Source organism: Nomascus leucogenys, chromosome 2, assembly GCF_006542625.1.
Source record: "Nomascus leucogenys isolate Asia chromosome 2, Asia_NLE_v1, whole genome shotgun sequence".
Classification (NCBI taxonomy): domain Eukaryota; kingdom Metazoa; phylum Chordata; class Mammalia; order Primates; family Hylobatidae; genus Nomascus; species Nomascus leucogenys.
Window position 1 is genome coordinate 37,213,553 of NC_044382.1, and position 21,029 is coordinate 37,234,581.

At 50.8% G+C, this 21,029-nt stretch overlaps 1 protein-coding gene across 23 annotated transcripts in view; it reads right to left on the reverse strand.

Annotated features, from left to right (window-relative positions):
• LOC100590761 (protocadherin gamma-C4) overlaps positions 1-21,029 on the reverse strand; it is a 181,074-nt gene that overhangs the window by 8,723 nt on the left and 151,322 nt on the right. For 21 of the 23 annotated variants that reach the window (XM_012504808.2, XM_012504806.2, XM_012504805.2 and 18 more), the window contains one exon: positions 9,614-9,672. In XM_012504808.2, coding sequence (XP_012360262.2) covers positions 9,614-9,672 — 59 coding nt within the window. Of the gene's footprint in view, positions 1-9,613; positions 9,673-12,784; positions 15,833-16,870; positions 19,710-21,029 lie in introns of those variants that run through there. The other 2 variants (XM_030827486.1, XM_012504802.2) reach the window with 2 other exon arrangements.

Consider the following 21,029-nt stretch of genomic DNA (forward strand, 5'->3'; position numbering starts at 1 on the left):
AATAAAATGTATCAGAGGGGATCCACTCAGACTGGGCAGGTGCCTCCACTGTCCTCCCATCCCAGCGGCTGCCCCACATGGCACTAGTCACACTGCAACTGTTGTTGTGCCTGTCTGTTCCTCCACCACACTGACTTCTGTGAGGCGGGGACTCCACCTGCTTCCTACTGAAGCACCTGGCACAAAGCCTAGCATTTGGACCTAATTGAGACTTTTAGAAACTCCGAGTGTTGAAAAAACATGAAATGATTCATAATTTTAAAAAACACTAAACCATAAGAAGAATTCTCTACTTCTTAGAAGGTTCAGCTCTACTTGGAATTTTCCCACAGTGACAATTTCCATGATTTTTTCTAATTTCCAAGGATGAAATTATTTCAATTTGCAGGGAAGCGTTGGCAGGAAACAGCCCTGGCACACACACACACACAGTCTGCCCTTTAGGTAACTGTTTGGCACCATCTGGCTCAGAGAAGTTTTTCAATAAATATTTATTGCCTGAATGAGTGGGAAGAGGCCAGCAGGGACAGTTAAGTGACTGTAAGGTAAGAAGAAGGGTTTGGCACCTTGGGAAAGGCTGTAGGGTAGGCCTTGAAGGCATGAAAATGTGTGTGTGTGTGTTGTGTGTGTGTGCATATTTTGTCATGGTGGGTGAGCACAACCAAGAACTGCTTTACAATTTTTCCAAGGTCTGTCCCTGCTTTTGGTTTCGCCCAATCTGGGATTCCCCGTCCCTAAGTAGATGAACTCAGCCTAAGAACAGACACAAGGCTGCCATGTGTGACCTCTATACCATCACAACAAACATAAAGCTAGGGTTGAAGGGGAAAGCAGGAATCTCAATTCTCCTTCCCAAAAGTGGGAAGAGTTGTAATTCTGTTTCCATTGATTCAATAATTATTTCTTTTCGTTTCTTTCTTTCTTTTTTTTTTTTTTTGAGCTAGAGTCTCGCTCTGTCACCCAGGCTGGAGTACAGTGGCGCGATCTTGGCTCACTGCAACCTCTGCCTCCCAGGTTCAAGTGATTCTCCTGCCTCAGCCTCTTGAGCAGCTGGGACTACAGGTGCACACATGCCACCATGCCCAGCGAATTTTTGTATTTTTAGTAGAGACAGGGTTTCACCATATTGGCCAGGCTGGTTTCGAACTCCAGACCTCATGATCCACCCGCCTCCACTTCCCAAAGTGCTAGAATTACAGGCGTGAACCACCGCGCCCCTCCAACAATTATTTCTTGAGCAATTACTATGTACCAGACACAGAGCTAGGTGCTGGGGTTATGGCTGTGAATATGATAGAAATCGTCCATCTTTACGGTGCTCATGGTGGGCACTGAGAGGCTGATTTTAAATAATTACACAATAGAGTAATTGCAATTGTGATACTTGCCATGGGCTGTGTCAGGGGCTACCAGAGGGTGTGAAGAGAGGCAGGGGCGGGCAGACCACGAGGTCAGGAGATCGAGACCATCCTGACCAACATGGTGAAACTCTGCCTCAACTAAAACATATTAAAAAAAAAAAAAATAACCGGGCGTGGTGGCACATGCCTGTAGTCCCAGCTACTTGGGAGGCTGAGGCAGGAGAATCACTTGAACCCAGGAGGTGAAGGTTGCCACTGCACTCCAGCCTGGCAACAGAGCTAGACTCCCTGTCAAAAAAAAAAAAAAGAGAGAGTGGCAGGGTTAGGCAGCTCAGCCAGTCCAGGCTTCCCTGAGGAAAAGACAGTAAATTTAAATCTGAAGAAATTATCCAGGTAATTTTCAGAAGAATACCAGCAAATACATGTAGAAGGAATGACAGAACATCACCACTTTGTAATCACTGATGTAAAAACAGATACAAGCAAGGATCATCAGGGAATACTAAAATTGCATGAAGGGTTGCCGCCTATCTCAAAGTATCATCCACAGATTACTTATATGTTCACAAATATCTTTAAATACCTTTATAAAAATATATTTTTATAATGGAGAGATCTGGGACACTGTTTTTAACCACACAAAAAACTCAGCATCACTGATAGGGGGACAGGCTGATGTTAGATGAGTCCAAGCATGATGCTGCGGGAAGTATTCCTACCAAGGTGTGTAATTTGAATCTAACCATCAGAGAATAGCCAGCAAATCCAGGTTCGGGGACATTTTAAAGGACAACTGGCCTGGACTCTTTAAAAATATCCATGTCATTAAAAAAATAAAAAGACTGGGAGCTGGCTCCAGATAAAAAGAGACGAAAGACGTGACAACCAAATGCAATCTATGCTCCTTGATGAAATCCTGGATTTAAAAAACAAAGGATAAAAAAACACACAGAACATTTATGAAAATCTGCTGGTGGATTCTATATTATTGTATTAATGTTAAATTCCTCAACTCAACATCTGGGGTCCTTACTTCCAGCCCGACTGAGCTCTCCCTGGGCCTGGCTGAGGGTGCAGGGTCAAGGCCAGGTGTTCTCAGCCCCAGGTGAAGGGGACTAATGGGAATAAAGTAGGGACAGCGGGCAAACGAGGGGCGGGGGGTTGCAGGGAGGAGTGCATGGGGTTGTTAGGGAGACAACGGGACCAGATGCCAGAGGTTAGAAGGATGACCTGTCATGGGGAGCAGTGGTGTTGAGGGAATAAAGCTGAGTGGAAAAGTGGGCTTGGAACCATGATGGTTAGGAGTGTAAGGAGGAGTCCTGGGAAACGGTTGAAGGTTGAGGGCCAAACAGGTGGGTGGGCTGCCAATTATGTGAAGCTGGGTAAGAGATGAGCAGAGGGAGAGAGACCTCTTTTTTAACCATTTACTGACAGCTTCCTATTCTGAGCTGACTGGGTAATATATTTGTCTTTTCTATCCTCAGAACCACCCTGCAGATAAGTGTTGTGATTATCTATATTTTCCAACAGATGAAAACAGGGCTCAGAGAGGTTGAGAGACTATACCAGAGCCACACAGCTGGAACTGGTAGAGTTGCAACCTGAAAGCCAGCCTAATATGATTCCAGGGCCTTTGATCTTATACACAACAATGTACTGGGCTTCAGCACGGAGGCCTTGGAGCCCCAGCAGCAGATATAAGGGACTCTTCCAGGATTTGGGGAATAGTGAAAAGTAAAAATGGAAGAAATGGACTACATTTAGTCAACTATTTTCCAAGCAGTGGCCTGTGACAGGACCTAGGATTTAAGAGATGATGAATATGGTTCTGGTCCTATTGAGTTTGGGGGGTGTGTGTGTGTGTGAAGGGAATATCCCATAGACTGGACTATAATAAAATACTCCCTACATCATGCTCAAAAAACTGAGAAATCCAGGAAGTCACCCTGACAACAGCCTGAATTTAATTGTGTTAAAATGTAAATGAGGCTGGGGACGGTGGCTTCCGCCTGTAATCCCAGCACTTTGGGAGGCTGAGGCAGGAGGATCACGAGGTCAAGAGATTGAGACCATCCTGGCCAACATGGTGAAACCCCGTCTGTACTAAAAATACAAAAATTAGCTGGGTATGGTGGCGTGTGCCTGTAATCCCAGGTACTCAGGAGGCTGAGGCAGGAGAATCGCTTGAACCCGGGAGGCGGAGCTTGCAGTAAGCCGAGATGGCGCCACTGCACCCCAGCCTGGAGACAGAGCAAGACTCTGTCTCGAAAAAAAAAAAAATGTAAATGAATGTGTATGTTTTCTAATGTAGCAAAAGCCTATTAGCATTAGAAAAATAATAATGTATATTCATATGAGGACTTATTCTGTAAAATAATATGTACATTCATAAGAGGAGTTACTCTGCAAATGACTTGGGAAGAATTTTGAAAGACATCTGGAAATTCTCATGATACACTGCAAAGAAGAAAAAAGCTATAATTCTGTTGGACAGTATGGCCTCAGTTGCTATTTTTAAAAAACTAGTAGGAAATGTACCGTATGACTGGGAATAACAGTTCTTAATATGTGAATAAAGTGTCACATGAAAGTGTGACAAGTTTGTGAACAATTTATTTAGGTGAATGAGATTTTTTAAAAATGAAGCTTGGCTGGGCGCGGTGGCTTACACGTGTAATCCCAGCACTTGGGGAGGCCGAGGCGGGGGGATCACGAGGTCAGGAGATTGAGACCATCTTGGCTAACACGGTGAAACCCCATCTCTACCAAAAATACAAAAAAATTAGCCGGGCGTGGTAGTGGGCGCCTGTAGTCCCAGCTATTCTGGAGGCTGAGGCACGAGAATGGCGTGAACCCAGGAGGCGGAGCTTGCAGTGAGCCGAGATTGCGCCACTGCACTCCAGCCTGGGTGACAGAGCAAGACTACGTATCAATAAATAAATAAATAAATAAATAAAAATAAAAATAAAAATGAAGCTCATGCATATTCTTTGATTACACAAAGAAAAGTTTAGAAAGATATATATGAAAAGGTAAAGATTCAACAAATAAATTGCAAAAATGGAAGATGGAGGGGAAGTCTTTTACATTAAAAGAGCATAAGATACTTAAGAGACACTCACTCAAATATAAAATGTGGACTTTATAAAAGAATCATCTGGCCGGGCAAGGTGGCTCACACCTGTAATCCCAACATTTTGGGAGGCCAAGGAGGGTGGATCACTTGAGGCCGGGAGTTCAAGACCAGCCTGGCCAACATGGCGAAACCCTGTTTCTATTGAAAATACAAAATATTAGCTGTGTGTGGTGGTGCACACCTGTAGTCCTAGCTACTTAGGAGGCTGAAGCATGAGAATTGCTTGAACCCAGGAGGCGAAGGCTGCAGTGAGCCGAGATTGCACCACAGCCTGGGCAAGAGGGTGAGACTCTGTCTCCAGAAAAAAAAAAAAAATCTGTTAAAGATGGTGGAGACCAAGATGAAATTATATGATGTCTGAGATTTGCTTCAAAAGAATCCAAGGACAGGATAAGGGTAGGGATGTAGGTGAAACAAAATAAGGCATTAGTTGAAGCTGGATAGTGGTATCATACAGGTTCATGACACCATTCTCTCTACTTTTGTACATATTTGAAATGTTTCATATTAAACTATAGCTGGTGGTGGTTCTCCCTAGATTGTAAAATGATGGGTGTTTTCCTTTCTATTTTTCATGTTTCTATAATGAGCATGTACTATTTTATAAGCAGAAAAAAATTAAGTTGCTATTTGTTTGTTGAATGACTGCCCAAACTGAGAGACAGCAGGGATACTGTCTCTCAGAGGAGGGATGGTAGTGTGGAGCCATCAGAGAACAGGCTAGGGACCAAATGGAGACTCTTTGTGCAGAGGCTGGGGACAGCTGCAGGGCAGGGCCTGGGTTACAGCCTAAGAAGGGGGAAATGGTTTGCTGGGCTCAGAGCTTGAGACAACAGCTATTGGGATCAGACACCCAAAGGATGACCTGAGAAGGGATAGCAGTGGGGAGGAGAAGCATGTGCCAAGCAGGAACTTAAGAATGTAAGTCTTCTTCATTTTTTCTCCCTTTTTCCTTCCTTCCTTCCTTCCTTCCTTCCTTCCTTCCTTCCTTCCTTGCCCCTCTCCCTCCCTCTCTCCCTCTCTCTCTCTGTCTTTCTCTCTTTCTTTCTTTCCTGATGGAGTCTCACTCTGTCACCCAGACTGGAATGCAGTGGTGTGATCTCAGCTCACTGCAACCTCCACCTCCTGGGTTCAAGTGGTTTCCCTGCCTCAGCCTCCTGAGTAGCTGGGACTACAGGTGTGCACCACCACACCTGGCTCATATTTTGTATTTTTAGTAGAGACGGGGTTTCATCATGTTGGCCAGGCTGGTCTCAAACTCCTGACCTCAGGTGATCCACCCACCTCAGCCTCCCAAACTGCTGGGATTACAGGCGTGAGCCACCACACCTGGCCAGGTCTTCTTCCTTCTGTCTAGGCAGTGTGATCCAGTGCTGACTTGAACTTGAACCAAGTTTACTGAAGAACTCAACACTAGCCCTGCTTTGAAGCTGGTGTGTCTGACCAGACCAGGCTGGAGGGCAGTGGGCAAGACGGTGGGGAGGGAGTGAGGCAGGGCATCAACAGAAGGCTGGAACCAGGGTTAAACTGAATAAAAGGAACCTCTCTTCTTCATCCCCTCACTCCAGTGCCAGCAAAGAGAAAACTCCCTGTCATTCCCTTGATCCCAGGAGGCCTCACCACAAGGCTTTTGCATAGGCTTTTCCCATTTGGAATGCTCTTCCTTCTGTGTAGGCAGTGTGACCCAGAGCTGGCTTGAACTTGAACCAAGTTTACTGAAGAACTCAACACTAGCCCTGCTTTGAAGTGAAGCTGGTATGCCTGACCATCTGGAATGCTCTTCCTTCTTTTCTTCAGCTGGTTAATTTGTATTTGTCTTTCAGATCTCAGCACAACTTCATTTCCAGGATGTCCTCCTGCTCCCTAAATCAAATCCCTATTATATGCCCACACCACCAGATACAATTCTACCTAGCACTTATGACAGTTTCAGTCTCACATTTATTTTTGTAAATATTTGGTCAATATTTGTCTCCTTCAATGCGCTGTAAACTCCTTGAGGGCAGGGGCCTCCCACATCGAGAACACTGCCTGGCCAACAGAAAGTGCTCACTGACCATTTGTTGAATGAATGAAGGAGAGAAGTTGAAGTTACTGGACTAGATCCTAACGCTTATTTCACTTTGGAGCCGCTGAATCAAAAATGTTTGTTGTGGCCGGGGGCGATGGCTCACACCTGTAATTCTAGCACTTTGGGAAGCTGAGGCAGATGGATCAGTTGAGGTCGGGGAGTTTGAAACCAGCCTGGCCAACATGGCGAAACCCATCTCTACTAAAAATACAAAAATGAGCTGGGTGTGGTGGTGCACACCTGCTGCCCCAGCTACTCGGGAGGCTGAGGCAGGAGAATCGCTTGAACCTGGCAGGCAGAGGTTGTGGTGAACCAAGATCGCACCACTGCACTCCAGCTTGGGCAACAGAGCAAGACTCTGTCAAAAAACAAACAAAAAAAATGTTTGTTGCATCTCCCACAAGTTAACTAAGGAAGCAGAGAGAGGAGAGAGAGAGGTTCCGCACGTTCTCCTCCATATCTCCAAGAGCTCCCACATGTATTCCAGGCCACTAAGCCTCTCATTTGATGAAAAGGGAGTTGAGGCAGGGGTAAGGTTCTCACCCCAGAGGACACATGAGAGGCAGTTGGTGGGGCTTCCAGGTTCAATGGTGAATTCTGCTTCAAAGCCAGTGTATGGCCTGGGGTGGAGGTAGGTAGAGGGAACATAAATGGCCTAGAACTTCTCAATGTCACCTCCTCCTGGAAGCCTTCTCTGATCTTTCCCCCCATTACACTCACATTGTTCTCTGCCTCTCAGAACTTAACAGTGATTTGTGGCTACTAGATTTTTTTTTTTTTTCATAATCTCGGTTCACTGCAACCTCTGCCTTCCAGGTTCAAGCAGTTCTCCTGCCTCAGCCTCCCAAGTCGCTGGGATTACAGGTGCCTGCCACCACGCCTGGCTAATTTTTGTATTTTTAGTCGAGATAGGGTTTCACCATGTTGGCTGCCAGGCTGGTCTCAAACCCCCGACCTCGTGATCTACCCACCTTGGCCTCCCAAAGTGCTGGGATTACAGGCGTGAGCCACAGTGCCCAGCCATTTTTTTTTTTTTTTAAGTGTTACTTGTGCAAATTTTCTGTCTCCTCTGCTGGCCTGGAAGCCTATGAGTTCTGGGATCACGTCTATTTGTTCACTCCTATAACCCGATGTTTAGCACAGGGCCCTGCTCATAGTAGATGCTCGATAAATATTTGTTGAATAAATGAATGAATGAATATATTAATGACTTAATGGGTAACTTATGAGAAGGTTGGCAAGGCCAGCAGGGAGAAGGACAACAGCTGGGGCCAAAGGAAGGGCAAGGGCAGCCCAAGCCTTTTGATCTGCTGCTTTTTAGGGGCCTTCTAAGAAGCGCTTTGCATTCCTAAAATGGGTGACAGGACTGTGCATGCCCAGGAGCTGGAATCTCTGCCATACACCAAGAGCTCCTGGGTCCTTGTGGCAACAAGGGTTTGGTTGGTTGCAGGATGGGGAGAGACAACTCTTGGAAGCTCAGCATCTGTAGCAACTTGGCAAATGTGGACAGCAAGTACTCAACCATTGAGGAGGTAGGGTAAGGTGGCCCAAGCTCCTGCTTCTCTCCCTGGGCTCTGAGACTCCTCCAGGCTCCTGACTTCTAACTGGGAGGCCTGGCCCAGAGCCTATCCCACTCTGCTCAGACCAACTGAAGGTCTTTCTGCTGAAGTTTCCCTCCCCTTCAGCCCGCAGGGGGTTCCTGTCTCAGCAGGAATTCATACCAGATTGAAATGAGCAGCTGGGGCTGCTTGGATGGGAGGGTGTGTGGTGGAGAGCTGCGATCAAAGGCTCAGTGTGTGAAGGGCAGGGAAGGAAGAGAGCGGGGTGTTGGTAGGTGGTAGGTGGGGGGTTGTGTGTGCTGGCTTGCCCACAAGCACAAAAAAATGAGAGACAGAGACAGAGGCTCAGAGAAAAAGACAGGATAAAAGAAAAAGAGAGAGAAAGAAAGAGTAACAGAGAAAGAGGCAGAAAAAGACAACGGGCACAGAGAGATATACAGAGACAGAGACAAAGAAAGAGATGCAGTGAGGCTGAGAACAGAGAGGAAAGCAGAAATAGTGGGAGACAGAGAAACATAGAGGCTGGGGATAGAAGAACACAAGGCGCTAGGAAATGGTGAAAAGAGAAACAGAAAAGAGGTCCAGGACAAGGACAGGGAGGCAGAGACAGAGAAGGAGAAAGAGACTAAGGGTCCTGTGTAGTTACTCACTCCACATTTATTGAGCACTTATGCCATGGCAGGCACAGTGGGCGGCACAGATCAATGCAAGCAGACAAATGAAAGGGACTGAGGCTGAGGTGCAGCAATCAAGACGGAAGCTAAGACAGAGATGGAGAAGAGAGGGAGAGGCAGAGATTGCAAAGCGAAATAGAGACTGAGGGAAGGACTGAGAGGTAAGAGAAAGTGTCTAAGACAGAAACTCAAGAAAAAGGGGCAGAGACACGGAGACCCCACAGACAGCAGGACAAGTAGGGGCAGAGGACAGTGGGAGGAGGGGCCGGAGAGGGGGGCCTGCTCCATGCCCCGTCCAGTCCTTCCTCAGTCCCACCTCCAGCTGTGCTGCCTCCACTCTCCCCAGGCTGCAGTCAGCCTTGGCTCTGGAGGCTCTGGTGGAGACGCTGAGTGTGGATGGCCTTCTCTGGTCAAATGTTTTTCTGCCTGAGCCCCAGGTCAGAATGGAGCCCAGCTCAACTCAGGGGACGGGGTTAGGCAGTACATGGGCATAGAAAGCCTCACTTTCACCCAGAGACCAGCTTAAGACCATCCTTTGGTTCCACAGTGCCCTCAGGGGATAGGAAAAGGTGCCAGTCGTGGGGAGGAGGGAAGGGGCAAGCATGTGAATTGAGCTTCCTGAACAGTCAGGGCAGTTGCCTCTTCCTTCCGGGGTCTGTGTGCCAGCCCCCCACACACCAAGACCTCCCTGGGATCTCAAACTGAGGGAGAAGCCATTCGTAGCAAATGCTGAGCCCTCCCCCATCTCCTCCCACGTCATCCCTGAGAAAATGCCGCAGAGAAGAGGGTGGGCTGGAGAATCAGTCACCTACCCACTGGTTCCGGGTCTCTGGGCCTGAGAGAAACGCCAGTCCGTGTTGGGCGGGGCTTGCTGTGGAGAAAACAGAGGGAAAGGGGCTGAGTACCCGTGAGAAGTTAGAATGTCACCCGAGCCCCTAGGGATGGGCGGGGAGAGAAGGAGGGGAGTGGGCACAGAGAAGAAAACGGGCTAACAGGGGGCAGGGGTGGACTCATCTCCAAAGACAAAATACACCTCAGGTCTCAGAGGTCTGAGGTACCAGAAACCAAGAGATAAATCACATTTCATCTGACCACAGTGAGCAAGCTGAGACTCCTTTCCTGAAGAAATGGCCCCTTCCTCCCTGCCCCCAGAGTCAGAACTCCTGAGCCAAAATTTAAGGACTGAAGGCATCTTCTGTGGAACTGGGGGAAGAGGTGCAGAGAAAGCCCCCTAAAGTGGCAGAGGAGGCTTTTCAATGAGAATTCTACCAGCCCTAGATGAATTTATTCAACTCCTCAGCTGGGAACAAAGCATCCTCTGCAACAAGATGGCTGCTGCTCCTGGTAACCCTTTTGGTGCCAGGTTGTGCAGTGACACATTCACAGGGACACCTTCTCTGGGTCCTTGGCTCGCAAGAATCTCTTCCCACAGCTAAATACATTATTAATTTGGGAGTCATGCCAGATTGGGCCTTTGCAGGGCATCCAAGTCCCTGACACTTCTCACCCCTAGAACTCCGTGCCAGACAATGGTCTGTGACTAAGGAGAAGAGAACAAGGCTGCTCTGTCTGAGACGGAGAAAAATGGAAGGGATGCAGGGAGGAGGGATCCAGCTCCCACAGCCTCTAAGCAGGGCCAAGTAAGTCTCCAGGGCTCCCAAGCGGCTGATTTGTAGCCATCTCCCACTTAGCTGAAGGTGTGGGGCTCTGGCCAGCCACTTCATTCCTGAGTCCCTTCTAGTCTTTCCAGGGGATGTGTTATCCCATCACACACTCTCATGGAGCACTCCTAGAGCCACCTCCTCACTGGTTCTGGGGTGGGCTGGTAATTAATACTCATACTTGCTCCCAGAAGCAGAGAGTGTGAGTATCTCAGGTTACTCCAGGGAGAAGGAAGCTCCGGAACTGCCAGTGGCTCACTCAAGGCTCACAGGTGGCAGTGATATGAGCAGAACCCAGAAACCTAGCATTCCAGGTATATCGGGAGTCACCAGCACCATTCTGGGGCTGCCATGGAGAAGGGCACAGGGATGGCCAGTCCTCAGCCACTGTATTCTTAGACACAGCAGAATCTACATGGAAATGCAGTGATTGTGATAGGAGGAAAGGGAGCTGGGGGAACTCAACCTACACAAGGATAACTGGCCAAGTTTGCGCTGCGGGGACTGCTCAGAAATGAGGGGCCGCAGAAGACTTTCCCCACATGAAAGGTCCTAAAAGGGAAGGAACCCCACCCTTGCCCCATCCCAGCAGAAGCAAAGTCCCAGCAGAGGCAACTCCCCTCTCCTGTCCTCAAGCTTTTAAAGTTCCAAGTGCCAAGAAATTAAAAGCACACATTCTGGAGTTAGACAGGGGTTAGAATCTCTCTTACTTGCTCTGTGAACTTGAGCAAGTCACTTGACCTCTGTGAAACTGTTATATGAGAGGCATGTTAGTACCTAGCCAACAGCAATGGTGGGAAGAGCAAATGAGATGAGGTTCTCAAAGGAGTTATATAGTAAGTTTCTCTCAATCAGCTATCAAAATCACCTGGGGGTGTTTCAAAATACAGTCCTGGGAGCAGAGTTAGGCATAGATATATTTTGAATAAAAGCTCCTGGAGTTGGGGAAACTTGTGTTTTATACTATTGTAGTTTCCTCACACATAAGGGAACCCTGGCATCTGGCAGAGCCTATAGCTTTCCATCTGCCAGAGGAGACAGGACTTGCTAGAGTCTCAGATAGTTTGGTCACCTCCAAATCTCTGACCCTAGATCGCTGGGCACACTGTGATCACGACGGCGCCAAAAGCCTGTACCTCTGGGGGTTGAGAGCCAGGGCGCTCTAGGCTTCCACTTCCTGCGGGAGGAAGGGGCCTCTGGTGCCACTGGAGTCCCAGGCCTGCTGTCCTAAAGAGGCTCACTCATTCGCCCAACGCCGAGCCCTGCCGCGCCTCGGGCCACTGGGCAGCTCTGCCTGTCCGCCTGCTCGAGGCTTCTGGGTTGAGGAGTCGCCACCCTTGAGACGGAGTCCCGGGACCATCTGGACCTCTGGCCCAAGGGTCGTAGAGTCCCGCCCGCCCAGCACTTAGAGCGGGAGTCGCTCCAGCGCTCCTGGCCCCGCGCCTCGCTCAGGCCGCCCCCCAGGCGACCCAGCCCAGCCCGGGGCGCAGGTGGGAGAGGTGAGAGGAGGCTCCGGAGTCCTCGCCTGGTCCTGGGCGGCCGCGATCTGGGACCCTCACTCAGGCGCGCACAATCAGCTACGACTACCCCTGAGCCCGGCAGAGGGAGCGTCAGAGGGGAGCTGCGAGTGGGCCGGGACAGGCCTGTGAACCTGGCCGCGAGCGAGTGGCAGTGAAAGCTGGTATTCGCGTAAGCCCACGTGCGAGGGGCGTGTGCGTGCGTCCGCGCACGTGTTGGCCGGGCGTGGCGAGCCCGTGCACCTTGTGTGGGCCGTGGGGGTGGCCTGCTGGGAGTACACGCATGAGCCCCGCGCGCACACTAAGTCCTGCAGACAGGTGCGGTTGGGTGATGCGGGGATAGGGAGGGTAACAGCGAAGTCACAGATGCTGGGAGTTGGGGAGAAATCGAAAAGGAAACCTACAGACCGGCGAAACGTGCCGGAGCCGGCGCCTAGGAGGCTGGCTGCAGGGGTGGATCTGTGACTGCCTCCTCCCGGGACCCCCGACACCCGCGGAAATCGCCCGAAATTCACCGGAAGCTCGACGGGGGCCCCAGCCTTTTTTGAGTGTGGGGGTGGGGGGTCGGTCCCACCTCCCCTCGTCCACAGTCGCCACCACCCCCCGGTGCTCGGAGCCCCATCCCTTAATCGGCCACTCCTCTGGTTCCGCGCAAAAGGTCCAATGATCCCGAGAATCGGGTGGAGCGCAGCCAGCGGCCGAGCCGGCCGGAGAGGAGTGGATGCAAGTTCAATCCCTTATGAGGACGGGCGGCTTCTCCAGTGCCGCCCCCAGGGGTCGCCCGGGGCGGCGCCGAGCCCCTCACCTGGCTCCGCTCCCGCAGCGTATTAGAGCGGGACCGGATGGCGTCAGGCTCCAGCGCCAGAGCTGTGGGCTGCTGAACGCTGAGGGGTCTTAGAAAAGTGAAGTCACTGCCGTCCGAGGCCGGTGAAAAGCACGTCCTGTAGCAGTGGCTCTGCGAGTCTGTGGGCCGCAGCGTCACCTCCATGTACTTGAGCGTGCCGTCCGAGCTCACCTGCAGGTTGGGGCTGGACTGCTTATAGAAGTCCCGGGAGGGTGAGTCCTGGCGCCTGCAGCACTGCCCTCCACCCCCGTCCCCGTCTGCGTTCCCCTGAAGGCACTTAGCTGACAGAAAGGTGAAGGTGACTAGGGATAAGAGACTGACGGTCGCTAGAGCCACAATGAGGTAAAGGGTAAGGTCTGAACGCTCAGGAGGGTGTATGAGGAAGTCACTGGATTTGGGCATTTCCTCAGGGTCCTCATCTTCCAGAACCAGCAGCACTGTGGCTGTGGAGGAGAGTGAAGGGTCACCATTGTCCCTCACCAGGACCACCACCTGCTGGGTGTCAGAGTCATCCTCCAGTAAGGCCCGGGCTGTGCGCACCTCACCAGTGTGTGTAGACACGAGGAACAGTCCTGGGGCTGTGGACTGTGGCAACAGTGAGTAGGAGAGCCACGCATTGTGGCCTGCATCAGCATCCACGGCTGTCACCTTGGTGACTAAGGAGCCAGGAGGAGCAGAGCGAGGGAGACGCTGGGGGGCTGAGTGTTCCCAGCCTGGCCGTGGGTGCAGCACAGCTGGGGCATTATCATTCTCGTCCAGGACAAACACGTGCAGAGATGTGTTGGCATGCAATGGGGGAGAGCCGGAGTCTCGAACCCCCACCACAATCTGCAGCATCTGCAGCAATTCATAGTCAAAGGTACGCTGGGCAAAGACCCGTCCATCCTCTGGGTTGACATACACAAAGGAGGACGCTGGGGCTCCCTGAACCTGATTTCCTACAATGGAGTAGGTGAGGCGGGCATTATCCCCAGTGTCTCGATCTGAGGCAGCCACAGTGCAGAGAAGGGAGCCCGGAGGCCGGTTTTCTAGGATGTAAGCAGTGTAAAGCTGCTGGTTGAAGCGGGGTGCATTGTCATTGACATCTGAAATGTTGAGCCTGATGGTGAGATGTTTGTGTAGGGGAGGTGAACCAGCATCGCTGGCCAGCAGCTCAATGATATAGTGGGATGTGGCCTCCCGGTCCAAAGGCTGGCTGGTGAGCAGTGAGTAGTGGTTCTCAGAAGGCTTAATCTGAAATGGCAGGTCCGGAGAGATATCAAGGCTCACTTCACCATTTCTACCTGAGTCTCGGTCTCGCACATTAAACAACCCCACTACTGTGCCCACTGGTGTGCTCTCTAGGACAGGGTTGGCCAAAGAGGCCAATAGCACCTCTGGGGCATTGTCATTGACATCCCCCACATCCACTTGAATCACACAGTGGCCCTCCATGGCAGGCTGTCCCTGGTCACAGGCTCTTGCATGAATTTCATAGAAACTTGACTCCTCAAAGTCTATGGGACCCAACACATGGATTGCCCCACTGCTAGGGTCTAGCCCAAAGAGGTTCCGTACTGCCTCAGATGTGTGGTCTCCAAAAGAATAGTCTAGTTGGCCGTTGGTGCCCTCATCTGGATCAGTGGCATTGAGGCGGAGCAGCAGAGTACCAATGGGTGCATTCTCTGGGATTCCCACACGTAGAACTGAGTATTGGAAGGTTGGAGCATTATCATTGATGTCCAGCACGATGACAGAGATAAGGGTGGTCCCTGAGTGGGCTGGGATCCCCCCATCCACAGCAGTAAGCACCAGCTGATGTCTTGCCTGGGCTTCACGATCCAGCTGCTGCTCTAGCACCAGCTCTGGGAATGGCTTCCCATCTTTTAGGGTCTTCACATTCAGAGAGAAGTGGCTGTTGGGGCTTAGAGTGTAAAAGCTCACAGTATTGGTGCCTACATCCGGATCCTGGGCACTGTCCAGTGGGAATCGTGCCCCAGGTGCCGCTGATTCTGAGATGCGCATCTCTCGCTCAGGGGTGGCAAAGCTAGGAGAGTTGTCATTGAGATCCAGGATCTCTACCTCTACACGGATTAGCTCCAGGGGGTGTTCAGTCACCACCTGCACTGGCAGCAGGCAGCTGGTGCTGGCTCCACATAGGCTTTCTCGGTCAATCTTTTGATTCACTGCCAGGGCACCACTCATCAAGCTCAGGGAAAAATAGCGCCCATTCTCCTCAGAGCCCAATTGCAGCCGCCGGCTCAACAGATCTGTCATCTTTAAGCCCAGATCCTGAGCAACATTCCCCACCAGCGTCCCCGGCTCAGACTCCTCCACCACTGAGTAACGAAGCTGCCCAGACACCCAGCCCCAGCAGCACAAGGACAACATGCACAGCACTTGCCATTTCCCAGCGAGCTGTGGGGGTGTCTTGGGCCCCATGACCCAGAAGTCCCTTTGTGGAGAGTTAAGTCTGTGCTGTCCTGTCTCCAAGGTAGACCCAGGGCTTGGAATGCAGCAGCTGAAGTCTCTTATGTCTCCTTCCAGCGTCTTATAAACTGCTCGGAGGTTTGCCTGCTTGCAGCAGTTCTTCTTAGTCACCGAGTGGCGGGGGTGGGCAGGGGGGAGGGGAGCTGAATTTGAGTGGAGCTGGGGAGCTGGAGGAGGAGAGGCGGGCTGGAAGAGCAGATCTCCCACCTCAGCTCTGAGTCTGATTGGCCAAAAAGTCTGTGTGCTCTCAACCAATTATAGAGTCTCCTCAATCCTGGAAACCTTGGGAACACAGGCGGCAAATCTGTGTCACAGAAGCTTCCTACCTCCCCACTCATTTCGTGCTGCAGGTTGATTCAGCCCCCTTGGCAGCAAAGTTTGACAGCTCAGATGGTACTCAACAGGGAAGACAAAGTGATACAAAACTCCTCAGCGTTCTGTCCCAGCAACTTCCTGCATGACTTCAGAAGTTTCCACCACTTTGCTTGAACCAGCAAAATCTTGTCCTTCTGGGAGAGGCAAAGCCCATGTATTCCCCCACCCTCCCCCATCCTGCTGAATGCTGCTAAGGTGAGAGAAAACATTAGTAAGAACCTTGTAAAGTCTTGCCCTGACTCTCCAGCAATGCTTTGAGGAAATCTCAGTGTCAGCTGACATGGGACTTAGCTCTTCTGACACCCCAGACCCCAAATGTGGAATGAGTGTTACCGTTTTTGGGTAGGGGAACATTTCTGGGGCTGAATCAGGTCACCCAGGAGAGTGGTCAGAGGCCAAGCATGGATGGCTTCTAGGTTTCATGGTTTCATCTAATTCAGAAGAACTCAACTTAAAGATGCACAGGGTGGCTGTTTCTATGAATCAGCCAACTGTAAACCAGTTTTCTGGCATAAGTGATTTCACTTACTGCTTTTTTCCAAAGGTGATGACCAACCCGCCCCAACCTTCCAATTCACCACATCTAGTTCAAATCCCCAGTAGGGACTTGATACAAGTCCTAAGACCCAGACCAAAAGATCTATGCTACCACTCTGATGTGTGCCTCTCTATTCCTTTAGTTCTCTCCTCTTTCTGCTGTCTGCTATGTTTCAAATAGAGAGGTCCCTTCACAGTGTACTAGATACTGTGAGACAAAGATTTTATTTCCCCTCAATCCCTTGGGAAATGGTAACCTAGAGTTAAGGTACTTCAGAATCTGATCCCCTCTTTCAGAAAGAGTAGAGAAAACAGCCACCTTTGTCCAAGTGACTGCCTGGTGCACTCTACCCTGTGCACTGTAGCCTCCTGTGCTCCCACATTCCATCAGCATGCTTCCACAACAGCCTAGCTCTTGATCACCAATTACTTTCATTTCTTACTCAGATATAGGCATGACCCGCCCCCAATGCTAAATTGTGACAACTATGGTTAATTCATAAAACAATTACAAAGCACAGTGTCTACCACATAGTTACCTCTTACAAAAATGGTGACATCACTATGGGCTCTTACTGAGAGGCCAGTACTCTCCAGGACATGGCCTAGCCATATGCCTGGATCAGAATAACCCTCAAGCATTGGTTGAGCCTGCAAAGGTCTCACCTCTAGCCCATAGAGAAGATCAGAGGGTGGGCAGCTTGGGCGAACAGGCTCCCCTGCCATAGGTGCACTGGGTGACTTTACCATCATGAAGCTATCACTCCGAGTTGGTGCAGAAGCCAAGGGTGTACAGCCGTGAGAGTGGCCTCCCACGTCAACAAACTTGATAGGATCATCTGACCCTAGCTGGATTCGGAGGATCCCATTGGAAGGGGGAAGCCCCTCCCTCCTTCGAGATCTGGTGAGACAGGCACAGGTGCCAGCAGGAAAGCAGGTCACTCCGCAGGCTGCCCCACGAAGACACTTAGAGAGTAGTGCCACGAATGAGCCAAAGGAGACAAAGCAAATTGCCACTAGGGACACAGCCAAGTAGAGAGTTAGACGAGATTCTCCTTCCCTTGGAGCTGAAGATTCTCGAAGATCTGGGACAACTGGATGAGTGTCTTCCTCTAAGGACACTAAGAGAGTAACAGAGGTAGAGAGTGGTGGACTGCCACTGTCCTTTACCACAATGACCAGCTTCTGTGGTGGGAGGTCAGCTGGGATGGGAACAGCCGTCCGCACCTCCCCAGCATATCGAGAGACTGCAAACAGGCTGGGATCTGGGGCCTCCAGGAGCTGATAGGAAACCCAAGCATTGTAACCTGAATCCAAATCCACGGCAGTCACCTTTGTGATTAGGTGGCCAGCACCAACTGATGGAGGCAGTGCTTGGGGACATAAGGAACCAGGCCGGGCCCGAGGACGGAGCACAGCTGGGGCATTGTCATTGAGGTCCAGCACAAATAGACGAACTGTCACAGTGCTGCTAAGGGGTGGGTTGCCCCGATCCCGGGCCTGCACCTCAAACTGCAGTGTCTGGGTTTGCTCATAGTCAAAGGATCGAGTAGCATGAACAGCTCCTGTCTGGGGGTTCAGAGAGATGAAGGAGGAAGCTGATACATCTCGATTCCTGGGCTCCAGGAGCGAGTAGGAGATAAGCGCATTCAAGCCAGAGTCTGGGTCAGAGGCTGCAAGGGAGCAAAGCAGGTCCCCTGGGCGATTGTTCTCAGGAACAAACACCTCATGTGACCTCTGAAAGAAAGAGGGTGGATTATCATTCACATCTGAAATATTGAGGAAAATAGTTCTGTGGGTACTGAGAGGAGGGTTCCCAGCATCAGAAGCAGTGACCATGATGTCATAGCTAGATTTGGCCTCTCGATCCAAGGGTCCAGCAGTCACCAGGGAGAACTGGTTCCTGAAGGCAGACTTGAGGGCAAATGGCAAGTGGTCGGGAATGCGGAGGCTCACATCTCCGTTTGACCCTGAGTCCGGATCCTGCACACTGATAAGTGCCACCACAGTGCCAGGTTCTGCACTCTCAGGGAGGGTTCCAAGCTCTGAGGTCACTGTGATGTAAGGGGCATTGTCATTTACGTCCAGCAGATCCACTCGAAGGCTGCAATGTTGCTCCATGGCTGGAGAACCCCCATCGCGAGCCCGCACATCAAATTCGTAGTAATTCTCACTCTCAAAGTCTAGGGGCCCCAAAAGAGTAAGCTTTCCAGTAGTGGGGTGCAGGCTAAAGAGGTTTCTTACACGATCAGGGGTATGACCACTGAAATAAAAGGTGACATTACCACTGGGACCCAGGTCCGGGTCGGAGGCATTGAGCTGGATGAGCACCATGCCCGCTGGTGCGCTCTCCAACACACTAATCCTGTAGCTGGATTGCTGGAAGGCTGGGGCGTTGTCGTTTACGTCCAGCACGGATACCCGGAGCTCTGCGGTGCCAGATCTCGGCGGGTTCCCTCCATCGACAGCAGTCAGCACCAGGCGGTAGTCCGATTGCTTCTCTCGATCCAAAGGCTTCTCCAGGAGCAGCTCTGGGACCAGGCTGCCGTCGCTGCGCTTCTTCACATCCAGTGCAAAGTGTTCATTGGAGCTCAGCCTATAGCTGCTAATCGAATTGCTCCCCACATCTGCATCCTGAGCCTTTTCCAACGGGAAACGCTGTCCTGGAGGAGCTGCCTCCCCAATTTCCAAGTCTAGCTGCTGCCGCGGAAAACGGGGGGCGTGATCATTCACATCTACGATCTCTACCTCTGCTCGGTACATTTCCAAAGGACCTTCGGTGACAAACTCCAGGGGCACGATGCAGCTGGCACTGAGCCCACACAGTGCCTCTCGGTCGATTGGGTTCTTGATGAGCAGGGCTCCGCTGTCCAAATCCACACGGAAGTGTCTTTGGTTCACCTCTCCAGCGACCTGCAGCCTGCGAGCTGACAGACTGTCCGTATCCAGCAGGAAATCTTGGGCGACATTCCCTACAAAAGTCCCTTCCTGTGACTCCTCTGGGACCGGGTAGCGGATCTGCCCACACACGTAACCCAGGTGGTAAAAGAGGAACAAAAGGGTAGCCCACCGCCAGATTTCTGTCCAGCCTCTCACCTTGCGGAGCATTGCTGCCGCCCGCTAATTCTCTACTTGCTCCTGAGACGCGGATGAAGCCGACCCGCCCCAAACAGCCACAGCAGCTGGAGACACCTATCTCCCTTTCCCCGCGCCAGCTCTGGCGCGGTTCGGCCGGCGCCGCAAGGGTTACGCGCCGTTTTTGCTGGTGGCGGGGTAGATTTGTCTGCCTTTCACTACCCGATTGGCAGACAGCGGCTCCCGGGCTCAGCCAATAGGCTGAGCAGAGAACGTCCCAACAGCAGCAGGGTTAATGCGTCGCAGCATTGGAGGGGAAAAAGCCCACCCTATCCTCCACGCTCCCCCACCCCCCAAAAAACCCAGCCTATGTTTTCGCCTTCCTCCCGCTCAACGGCATGTTTTTCCACGGGTTGTTACCTCTGTGGGGAGGCAGACAACATATATGGTTTTTTGTTTTTTTTTCCTAACACACCGACTGACCCCGCCCCTTTTCGGCGGGGAAAACAGCCACAGCCTGAGCCCTAGCAACCTGCGGCCCACTGAGAGGGAGAGTAGCCATTGGAGAGTGGTCACTTTGTTCAAGCCAGTGTTGTCATCAACCAGTATTCTAAATGAGTAGCTTCCGTCTCAGTCTGATTGTATTAGAGCAACTGCTTATTAGAACCACTGCCATATACTCAAAACTCTGCCCTTCTGCAGAATATTCAGAAACGGATCCATCTCTTTGCAGAAAAGGCTTACACATTAATGTAGCCAATTAAATTTATGCAGTACACGTTCTCATTGTAACAGGAGGCACAGCAGAAACCAAACCTCTCTTATTCAGACATTTGCTAGTGATACACTAGATACACTAAATTACCATTCATTGATTTCAAGGACAGTATGGAAGCAGGGTGGAGGAAGCCAGGAGAGGGAGATGTTTCAAAACAGTAAAGAATCAGTGCGTCTGGGAGGTGCTAAGGACCAGATCTCTTTACCTGGCAGAATGCTAATGTTCACAGATTTAATAGCTTCCTTGAATGATTGAGATCAGCTACCAACAGCATTGTGCCTACAAATTCCCTTTATTTGACACCAAGGTATTCTTGATCTGTTGTTAATTACCAATGAAGACCATTTCAAAAGAGCAAGGTTTTCACTTAGCCCCAGGGGACCTCTTGGAGCTGGAGACTTGATCTCACCCCACCCCCACCCTCATCCAGACCTCCCAGCAACCTAGCTACTCCCTTGCACAAGCACAGAAACACAACACAATTCACACTGTAGGTACATACAACCTGCAATCTGAGTGGGAAACACACTAGAGCACAGAGAAAGAGAAAAATCCATCCTGATATGGAAATGAAATTTCTTAATTCAACCAAGTCATTACCTAGGTTACACTGGCTGCCAAAAAAAGCAGCAACAACTGGAGTTCTTATCCTTCCCCAATATTTTTCCAAGCCTTGATCCTCAGGAATATCCTTTTGACTATGGTGGGAACCAATATTCTGGTGTCAAAGAGAGGAATCTGGCTTTCTGTGTTCTTTTACACACACACACACGCACACACACACAAACACACACCCCTCTATACCTTCTCCCATGGGAATGTTGGAGGTGTAAACCAGCCTGACCTATTAGGTGTTTATGCCAGAATTCACTGTCTCTGTGAATGGCACTGTCATCCACCCAGCTGCCTTAGTCAGAATCTAGGGGGATCAACCTTGACTCATCCCTGTCCCTCACTTCCTATATCATGTCA